The sequence below is a fragment of the Merops nubicus genome, unplaced genomic scaffold, assembly GCF_000691845.1.
Source record: "Merops nubicus isolate BGI_N331 unplaced genomic scaffold, ASM69184v1 scaffold15666, whole genome shotgun sequence".
NCBI lineage: Eukaryota > Metazoa > Chordata > Aves > Coraciiformes > Meropidae > Merops > Merops nubicus.
The window spans coordinates 26,854-37,795 of NW_008615753.1; the positions used below are offsets into that span (position 1 = coordinate 26,854).

At 51.1% G+C, this 10,942-nt stretch overlaps 1 protein-coding gene across 1 annotated transcript in view; it reads left to right on the forward strand.

Moving 5' to 3' along the window:
* The window catches only part of LOC103775189 (cystathionine beta-synthase-like), a 22,627-nt gene extending 17,808 nt beyond the window's left edge, over positions 1-4,819 (forward strand). Inside the window, exons 12-15 of the mRNA XM_008942634.1 lie at positions 626-760; positions 1,322-1,430; positions 2,173-2,257; positions 4,656-4,819. Of these exons, the coding sequence (XP_008940882.1) occupies positions 626-760; positions 1,322-1,430; positions 2,173-2,257; positions 4,656-4,819 (493 nt within the window). The remainder of the gene's footprint in view (positions 1-625; positions 761-1,321; positions 1,431-2,172; positions 2,258-4,655) is intronic.
* The last annotated feature ends 6,123 nt before the right edge of the window (positions 4,820-10,942 follow it).

The window sequence follows — 10,942 nt, forward strand, 5'->3', positions numbered from 1 at the left end:
GATGTCAACCGTTCGTTTGTGTTACTATTCTCATAGGTTATTGCAAAATTTTTCCTAAAAACATAATAAATTTCCAAGGTCTCTTGTACCTCGTTTGAATTGCTGTTGGCCCTTCCAGTCTCTAGCATTGACTCAACTTTTCTGCAAAGACAAAGGGCTGAGATGAGTTGGGAGTTGCCTGTGGCCCTCAGCAAACAAGCTTGTAAATCACATGAGCATCTCTGCCAGGGCCTCTCCTGGAGGAGCTGCAAATATTGCATTTTGAGGACCAAGGGTACAAAATGAAGAGGTATAACTGGGAGGCAACCCCATTCATGAGCTTGAAACGAATCTTCCAGTAGCCTCCTTGGATTCAAGACAGCTCCAGTACCTTGCCAACTGCTGGCCTCAGGCCTGCCTCTGGAGCTGTATGAACATGATGCAGGGGGAAAGCTTGGCTTTGATAAGACCTGGCCATGATGGACTTGTAGCATTACTGCTTTGGGGATAGGAGCGGGGTGAGTTTTGCAGGCAGGCAGAATATCTCTGTGTGGTTGGTCTCATCTCTACTAGCCTTGCCTCCCAGAGCGAGGCCACAGCTACACAGATGAGCAACAGATTCGTGCTGCCATTTGTCTTTCGACAGGTGGTGGAACATCAAGGTGCAGAAACTGAATCTCTCAGCCCCTCTTATTCTCCTCCCAGAAGTCAGCTGTCAAAAGGCAATTGAGATCCTCCAGGAGAAAGGATACAACCAAGCTCCTGTTGTTGCTGAATCAGGGTAACTATTTTTACTCATTACAGAGATGGTCATTCACATAGGAAAAGTAGCTATGATGAAGCCAAAGAGAAATTTTGAAATCCTATTTAATGATTCGGTGACGGAGCTCTTGCATTGGATTCATATTTTTAAAATCATCTGCCTCCTTGTGAAGATTCATCAAGAAAACTCCCTGTAAATGAGCTTGTTAAAATCAAAGCCAAATCCAGTGCCCATCAGACTCAGCAGAGGTTGGGTCAGTGCAAAGGCAAGAAGAAGCCAGACGAAATGTGAGGCTGGGTGGGAAACTCACACAAATAAGCCACTGGAGAGCCCACAAGTTTCCTTTCTCCCAGCTGCTAAGTCACGGACTGCAACAGCAGACTTTAACTACTGTTACACCAACATATTGGTAAGAAAAAGGATCTTCTTGTCCTGCTCAGATGAGGAGAAAGCTGGTGCCTCCTGCTGACAGCAGCAGCAGTTTAGTCACAGACTTCAAGGGGAGCAGTTCAGCCCCTACATAAAACATGTGCCCTACCTCAAGTCTGACTTTTGGGAAAACTCCCTGTTTCCTTACAGACTTATTTTGGGAATGGTGACCCTCAGCAACACTCTCACCTCAGTGCTGGCTGGAAAAGCACAAATCTCAGACCCTGTGATGAAGGTCATCTACGACCAGTTCTCAAAGGTACTGCTAAGCTGTGGCTGGTGTCAACCTCTGTCCAGGGGTGGGGAGAGGGGGAGAGGTGCACCACCACCCTGAAGTGTGAGGGGAGCTGTGAGAAGAGAGCAATGAAAAGACAGAGGTGAAGGCAGAGAGGTGGGGAGGGCAACAGAGACAACATGGAGATGAGAGTAAGGACAGGCACCTGCAAAAATGCTGTTGAGCCTGTGGGGTTCAGACATGGGAGCTTTCACACCAGGAGCAAACTGCATGTATGTTCATCCCAAGTCCTACACTGTGAGAGGGTTTCATCCAGCTTGGGGATCAGCATCCTCTGAAATAAGGGTTTGGCAAGGCTGAGGCAACAGGCGTGGGCTCTGATGGCACACAGGGCAGGTCCTGTGGTGTGCAGGGAAGAGACCCCTGGGTCAGATGGTCATCAGTGGTCCAGAGATGGAGTGGGGTAAATGAATGGTGTTTTAGAGAAGCTGGAGCCCTCGTCTCGTGCTGGCACATGGAGGCCCTTGGGACTGGGGAGAAATAGTGCTGTATTGCAGCTGCAACAAAGCCGGGTTTGCAGGTTGCCTGCATCCCCTCCCATCTCCCCAGAACAGGGTGGGTGGGTGGGTGAGGCACACTTGATCCTGGTCCAGCTGCATGCCACCCTGCCCACTCACAGCTACAGCCAGAGGCAGGAGTGAGGCTCCTCACCACTGTCCTTGAAATGTGAAGTGAAATGTAAAATGCCTCTTTTTGTCCTATTTAGATTGGCCTGGAGGACAGCCTCGGGAAGCTTTCCTGCATCCTGGAGAATGACCATTTTGCTGTCGTTGTACATGAACAAATGCAGTGTAGGTGTCTGCAGTAGCACTGTACGGGCTTTGCACAAATGTTCAAAGGGGGAGAGGGAAATTCTCAAACTGGGCTTGGCAGGTATCAGCACAGCTGCTCCACATGTGCAGCCCCTGAGCTTTTGCAGGAAGCATTTCTGCCCCATAGCTCTGCAAAGCCCTGGAACTGCCAACTATTCACCCGTTTACTTTCCTGATGCCACAGGGATGAGGGGAGAGGGCAGAAGCCTTAACCACAGGAGCCTGGGACCAGCACGCTTCTGGATTTATGTCCTTCAGGAGCACTTCCCAGACCCTGGCCATGGGAGTTGTGTTGTCACTTCGTGCAGGGGTGACACTGAAGCACCCATCAGTTCCATGCCCTCCCCTCACTTCATGTTTGCCCATGGAAATTCACTTTTGGCGATGGGAAGGTACTCATTATGGGATTTAATTTGGTCCCCTCAGTGGACTGCAGGTAGCAGCTTGGGGTGCAGTGGCTTTGCTGCTCAGCTGTAGGCTCAGGCCTCTAGTGCTCCTTCAGTCTCTTGGCCTCCTATATAAATCACTGCCTCGATGGTTGTGGGCAGCAAGGGAAACCAGGGGGAAGTTAGAGATCTCTGTAGACTTAGTATCCCAAAGGCAAGGGATACTAATTCTTTTCTAAAGAAGCATTTGGGCACATTAGACAATAGCTGGAATTCAGGCATGTAAGTGCAAGGGAGCAAACTACACAGTCTGTATCCCACTGCTTAAAGACCTCCTGCTGTGCGTGCCCTGACGCTGTGCCATCTTCTCTGAACACCCTTGTTCCCACTTGCCACCCCTGGAGCCAAGAGTTGTCCTTATGCCTGTGTGCCCCAAAGGGTCTGGGTAAATTGATATGCTAAGGGACCTTTCGTGCTGGGTGCTATCTTACACCTACCCTGGAGGTCCAGAGTAAGTCGAGAAAGCTGAGAACAAATGTGCTGGACCGTGAGCAAGCTCTGTGGCAGGGCCATATGAGTGGGGAGTCAGGAGGCACAACGCACACCGGTGTGTGCAGCCTGGGGCACCTGTGCATGGCCCTTACCCGGAGCACGGCTGGGTGTGGGAATGCTCTGCCAGTTCCGGAGCAGTCCTACTGGTGCAGTAGGACCATGTTAGCACAAGAGTGACACACTGATGGCAGCGAGGACCACACCTTGTTTCTCCTCCTCACCCAAAGAGGTATGGCGGAAGGTGCTGTTCTACAAATCTGACCTAATAATTATACCACAAAACTTCTGGAAGTACAAATCCGGCTTTGTTTCGAGGGAGTTCTTTGTTTAAAATGTTAGCAACATGAAAAAGCAGTCAGAATACCCATGTTTAGGTCTTTTAAATTAGAGTTGAAGGGTGTAATTATACTGACTTCATGGGATGACACGTTGAACATGCAAAGCATTCCGACGGTGAGCAGCAGGCAGTACCACACTGTATCGATGCCAGCAAAGGGCTTCCTGCTGTACTCAGGGCTTCCAAAAGCCACCGTGCACAAAGATCCCAACTCCTGTGCTTACATCTCCATGGCCTGCTGCCCCGAAGCCCCATCAGCTCTAAAGCTGGCTTTCAAGCCCAGCCATGTTCCCACAAAACGTTGCAAAAAAAGATCTGTCATTCAAAACTGCCTTTGATGCACATTTCCAATCTTCTCACCAAACTTATTGCTAGGCAGAATTTCCTTTCTCAGCTATGTTGTCATAAAATAATCAAAATCTATTTTGTATCACATTTCAGTATAAATTAAATGGTATCTGCAAAATAAATGGTGCCCAGCAAAAAGAGTCAGCCAGCTGTATGCAGCTCCTCCTGCTCTGGTTTTCAAACAACACCCGTTTTCTTTCCCAGAGCTGCTATTTTAATGCAGTCACAGTTACCCCCTTATTTATTACTTTCTTCCCACACCTTCAGAGCTTGCATTTTGTCTTCTGTTTGGGCTCTGGTGGTTAATTTTAGTTTTATTTGAGAAAACATTTCTCAGAGAGTTAAAGCAATTGTTGCAATGCTGGTTTATTAATGATAGTGTAGGACATTAGGAGAACAGTGCAGAAAGTGTCTCACTGCTGCTCTTAAAGAGTCTTATTAGTTTGGTGTGAAAAGCTTTGTGGGGATAGAAGCAGGACTGGAACAAAGGTTGGGTAAAAACAACTGGGAAATTAAGTTTCCTGCTCTGGTAAAGGGTGCGTTATATGCAGCTAAAACCTCCCTGACGTGATCCCAGTAACCCGACCGAGGCTGCACCAGTTATTGTTGCTGAGGCAGAGTGGAGACAGCTGCTGTCCCTGTTGAGGGTTTCTCTTAATAAACGACTAGCAGCCCCTGCACAGCTGTGGGTTTTTTTGGTTGGTTTGTTTGGTTGTTTTGTTTTCCACTGAATTGGCATTTTCTGTGCTTACAGTCAACGGAAATGGCAGTTCCTTCATGAAGCAGATGGTGTTTGGTGTGGTCACAGCGATGGACCTCCTCACCTTTGTCAGCAGAAACGACCAGAAGGAGCACAGCAGCCTGGCCGCACCCACCTCCAATCCTCTGGCAGGACCATGTGTGCCCCCCCAAGCCTGAACCACCCACCCCGGGGCTGCTCCATGGTCTAATCCAGCTGATACTTTCCCAAAATGTCTAGGTGAAAATTGCAACGTAGTAACCAATTGTCTGCTAAATGCCACCCAGAATATCACTACAGAGAAGATAACTAAAGAAATAGTGTTTAATAGCCATGTTTGGTTACATGGAGCTACACAGGGCTGTAGAGGTAACACTGCGGGGTGGGGAGGATGATGGATGGGAAGGGGTTAGTTATTATTGCCCAGATTTTAGCAGGTGAGGGTTTGACGTGTTTGCTAGCAGTAGCTGCCTATGCAGTGCCTGTGTTGTAGCTGCTGCAAGTTGTCCTGGTCCCACCAGGGCTGGAGCCTGTCTCCGCCATGCTCCAGCCCCATTGAGGGCTAAGGACAAGCCACACCACAGCTGCACCCCCCTGCTCCTTTCTACCTCTTGGAGGGAGGGCTCCAAGCACCCACTGCGAGACCCTCCTTCTCATCCTTGGCTCTGTTTAGGGACCTAGAAAGCAGCTTCTTCCTCCTCTCGCCAGGGGCAAGTGGGAGAGGCAGGGTCCCAGAAGAGTGACGAGGAGGGTAGCAGGTTCGACATGGCATGGCTCCCTGATACATAAATGGTGGAGAGCTGGGCAGACATGGGCAGGAGGGACAGGAAGGGACAGCTAGAGGAATGTGATGGGCAGATAGGATGAGGTGGTGGCTTGGTGGGGAATGATCACTCCTGTAGCAGCCTCTGGCCCTTGGAAAGTACTTTCCTCATACCTGGGAGAGCTGGTGGCACTGGTTGTCTCACACACGGTCCTGCAAGAGCAGGCAGTGAACCAAACGCTTTCACGAAGTAAAGACTCATTCTCATGATACAGTGACTGGGAGAGGCGATATGGCTTCATCCCCCTGTTCTGTTAGCAGTCATCTCACGAATATGTATCCCGAGAACTTGTTATCCAGGGGTAGAAAGGAAGGAGAAGCTGATTTTAATTTTGTTGCCAGAGTATTACGTTTCACAAACTGATAATGAAGGTCAAAAGAGCCATTTGACATGGCTGCAAAAAAATATAAATTAAAGCAAATCTGTGGCATTGTTGAAACACAGTTTGGGAAAGTTGCTCTTAAAAGACAACAAGAGCTTTGCAATCTCCCCATAAGTCTCGGGAGCTGCTCCAAGGGGACAAGAGCCGATTTTGATTTTGGCTTTCTGCTAACTGGCTAGTCTGTACTTTCAATCTAATCTAGTTTGTATAAGACTTTTATTAAATTATAGAATGCCAAAGTATTTATATTTAGGAAGAGTGTCTCTGCTGTCTTTTGTTTCCTGAGTTACTCAAGCTATATCACATCTTCCGTGAGTTTTTGCTTGAGTAATAAATATATTTTCCCAGAAAAAGCAAAAATTGGTTAGCTCAGCCTCAGTGTATTGTATTTACGATAGCAGCTCTGTTGCAAATGGAAGGATATTAGTCCGTGCATGTATTCCAAACTCCAAGTGAGACTTAAAAGTGCCCCATAACTCCATGAAGCCCAAAACTGAGTTTCAATCTGGACCACTTTGAATCCTGGGACATGCCAGACCCTTCCTGGTACCCCTAGCTGCAGTACGTCCTCCTGTGCAGCAGACTTGGCTGCAAGAAGAGGAGAGGTTTGCCTCCACGGGGCATCCAGAAGCATGTCATTTTGCAGAGAGCTCGCTTTCGCTGGGAGCGGGACCCTCCCTTCCACCCTCCACCCCCTGTGAGAGCTCCCCAATGGAACGGCTCTTGTCTCAAGGGCAGCTCATGAGTTTTAAGGTCAGAGATGAGACAGCTCCTTGAGCTGTTCCAAAGACATCAGCACGTTCGAAGGAGTGACCTGCCCATGCCTGGAGACTGCTGCCACCTTGCCCCAGAGCAAGCCCCTCTAAGTGCACATGGGAACAAGACCCTGCATGCTGGGCAAGTCTCTCTCAGGGGGTTAGGGAAGCTTTAGGATGTCTTTAGGTGCACCCAAGAGCTTTGCAGTGGGAATGAGAGCTCCAGGTTGCTGCTGCTGCTGTGTCTCTGTGTGTGTGCAGACAAGAGCTTCAGACAACTCTCCTTTTGCTCTTGCAGTGCCCAAGGCTGTGGGGGACAAGCCATACTGTCAGGCTGTCCTCTCGGAAACTGTGTATGGTTATACAAAAGATGTTCATTACCATGAGTTTGGACAGAAAGGAGCAAGTTATTTGATGCATTTGAGCCGAGTGCAGCAGAGCAGGCTGCTGAGCCTGCAGTGTGTGGGGCTGGGTGCTCACCTGGGAGCACAAAGTGTGGCAGCTCTGGAAAAAAACAACTGGATGATGGGCTAACGGCATGCAATGACTGCCTAGACTTCTGCTGCCCTGAAGCTCCTCCAGTGCTCCCAGTGCTCCCAGCTGCAGGCAGGCTGTGGGACAGGTAGCTGCACCTTGGCAGAGGATGAAGGAACTGCTGAATAGTAACCATGGATATTTACAACAGCTTCTTTATGTTAACTATGAGTGTGGGAACCAATAAAGTTGGGTGCAAGCTCTGGATGCTTGGGCATGCTCCACCTGGGCTGGAGCCAGCCTCACCGAGGTGCTCCCAGGGCCCCAGGCCCCTGTCTCCGGAGGGTACCCCTAGCAGGTACATCTGATGGTGGCAGAGCCCCGGCCAGGGATGTCAGCATTCCATCTGCTGTAGTTTGCCACAGGCTGTGACCCTGAGGATGCAAATGTGCCCCAGAGTTTGTGCCCAGGAGAGAGTGCCACCCTGCTGGCACCCTGGGGTCCTGAGTTTGGCCTGTGGGGTGGTGAGAAGGTCCAGACCGGCTGGTACTGTCCCACCTGCTGTGTCTGTGGTGGGGAAAAGGCCTCAGGAAGCAGGGGAGGGGGCTTCATTTGCCTTGTCTGCAGAGGCCCCTGCAGGGCCTGTAAACATGCACCCGCACACAGCATCGGTGGCGGCAGCGAGACCAAGAGCCAAGTGTTTCACCTGCCGCGTGTGCTCCTTTCTCCCTGCACCCCAGGGCTGCCCCTCAATAGTGACACCACCTTCCGGGTAACTGGTCTTTTGGGCTCCTGACCAGGAGAGACATTGCTCCTGCAGCACCAGCCCATGCTCTCCTACCAGCACCTCCTGCTCTGAGGGGTGCATGCATGTGTGTACCTGGGGGAGTGTGGGCTCCCAAAACTCTTGCTGCTCTCCACAGTCTCATCTTCTGCAAGATATCTCTGCTCTTCATCCCACCACTCTGCAGGTTTGGGGTATATCACATTTCCAGTGAGCTCATGAATATATCAAGCTAAGACGTTTTCATGCCAGGGAACAGAGGGCCCTGAGGGAGGGCAGCCCGGGCTGCCTGCACTAGCCAGGGCACACAGATCATGCCTGCACAAGAAACTCATGAGTACCTCCTCCACTGGGACATGTGGGCTTGGCTGCCTGCAGCTTAGTCCTGAGGAAAACAGCCACGGAGCGCCTAAAGTGCTTTAAGCAGCGTGTGTCAAGCATGCGGCATGGGAGGGATGCATGGAGACAAGGATAAAATGCGGAGACAAGGATAAGATGTGTGCACTGAGAAGAACCAAGCCCACCTCTGGCTCCTGATGGGGAGCTTTGTGGGACGCATCACCCCAAAGCTGAATGTCCTCCACCCATACTGACTCGCTAGAGCTTTTAAAGTTATTTTGCTTTCCCTCTGGACAGCAGGATCCATGCCCCTGGCAGCTGGTGAAGCCCAGGGGGATGCTGATGCTTCAGAAACCCTGGCAGAATTCTGCAAAGGTGTGGGGAAGCTGGCAGACCTGCAGACGGCTGGGAGATGCTGCAGTGCTCTGCGCTCAGCCTGACTAAACCAACACCACCAGCGAGATAAGCATCTTGCTGGCCCTGCCCAGCCACCTTCTGCGTTGCAGAGGCTTCCCCGCCTCCCCCCGTCTCCCCCCACCAGTGTTTCGCCGTGGAGCCACCACTGGAGGCACATAAATAGAGAGCCAGGAGGGCTGTGGGGCAACGCCCCGAGACACCGCTCAGGGTCCCGCCAAGCAGCCCAGTGCCCGTCCCGCCTGCCCGGCCACCCTGCAGGTAACCAGCGCGGCTCCTCACGGTATGGCCGGGGCCCACGGGGACACCATGGGGGGGGCAGTGCCTTGGCCGCCCCACAGCCTGCTTCTCCAAAACTGAGGGGGAGGCTGAACATTTTTGCCAGGAAAAGTGGCCTGGCACGAGCAGGAGGCTTCTCCCGCTGCAGCTGCCCGACGACAAGCTCCATGTTGTGGTTTTGCTGAATCTGTTGCTAGGTGGGGTCAGAGATTTAGGTGGTCAACGGGATCGCCGGGGTTTGTACAGAGGTTCGGGTGTGCAAAACCTTAGATTAATGGTGTCTGATAGTGGTGCCCTGCTCTCTGTTTGGGAAGCCCAGGAGGAACTGGGCAGCTGAAGCCGGGGCAGCCAGGAGGGAGCTCCCAGCACGTGGCTGTGGAAGGCAGACCCTTGGCGAGCGGCAGGCTTCCCACAGGGACTGGGTCCGGGCTCCGTGCTGCTCGGCACAGCGATCGGTCCACGGGGAATCATGGTAAACTAACCAGTAGACTAAAATACGTGTATGAACCAAAGGGGCAGAACGGTACAGCGAGGATGAAGCAGTTACTCGTAACTTACACAAGCAAGAGTTTGCTTTAAAAACAGGAAAGCATTACAGTCTTTCTCTTCCCACAGGGACTGGGTCCGGGCTCCGTGCTGCTCGGCACAGCGATCGGTCCACGGGGAATCATGGTAAACTAACCAGTAGACTAAAATACGTGTATGAACCAAAGGGGCAGAACGGTACAGCGAGGATGAAGCAGTTACTCGTAACTTACACAAGCAAGAGTTTGCTTTAAAAACAGGAAAGCATTACAGTCTTTCTTTCTTCACATTGAAGATGGATGAATTTCATGCTTTCTGTTTTGTTCTTTATAGTTATGCAATTTGGAAAGATTTTTGTTTAAAGAAACGTAAAGAACTAATTGCAAGTAGTTGCATGCCTGCAAAAGTAGGAAATTTGGGCTATCCAATGCACAGCATGAAGATAACAATATAATCATAATCAAAGGTAGCACTGGGGCAAGCAGAGAAGAGTCCCAGCCTGGAAGGACCTAGTACAAGAGGGAAGCAAGCATATTTAACACAGCAGGTTGTAAGGTCACTCAGGTAGGAGGACAGGACCTGAAAGGCTATGTTTAAAAAAGAGTCCTCAGCCTTAAAACGGAGAAGGGAGACAGCATGAGCTGCCAGGCAGTGCTGTGCATCCTGGGAGGTGTAAGTGGAGGAGGCGGGAGCAGGCACAGGGAGGGAATTTCATGCCTGTGGATGACTCTGGTTGAAAAGACTGCCCGAAAAACTGACAAAAGGCAAAGAGCAGAGTCATGCAGGAGTGCCTGGCAGTGGGAACACCTTCCTTATGAAGCAAAGACTTCATGAGTTGAAATAAGGATGAGGTGACCCCCTTGGCCTCCCATGAGGGAATTAGTAGTCTGGAAAAGGTGAGCAGTGAGCTGTGAGGAAGTCAGTGGCACAGTGTGAGGGGCTAGGAGCTGACACTCAGACTTAGTCTGTGGAGAAGCAGAGTCCTAACTGCAGTAGTAGCCTCAGGATGAGCCAGCAAAGCAGAGAAATGTTTCTTTGAGACCTTCAAGTGTCCATGCCTGAATGCCTCCCAGGAACAATTAGTCACTGAAACATAAGTATTAGCCTCAATATAGGGGTGAACAAGTGCCATTTGCTGGCAAGGGCAACTGCGCCAAAGCTTCGTTTGCGTGGCAATGTGACTTTGGCAACTCAGTGCCCATGTTGCAGCCGTTTGAACACCTGGCAGTTGGAGGACACCAGAATGAGCTTTTGGGCACAAGACTTTACGTTTTGGAGCAAACCACCCTGCTCCCAGAAAGCTGCAGATGGCCAAAACTATGGCTAGTGGGTGCGCTGGGGAGAAGCATCTGCATCCCGCTCACTTTAAACCTCAGGAGGGGTCCAGACCTTGTGCCCGTGCCCAGTGCCACACCTGCACCCACCTCTCCTTTCTTTCCCCAGAAGCATGGCTGTCACCAGCGCCCTTTGCCTGGCGCTCGCCTGCCTCCTGCTCCGCGGCGCCGCCGCGAAACCCGCGTGTGACC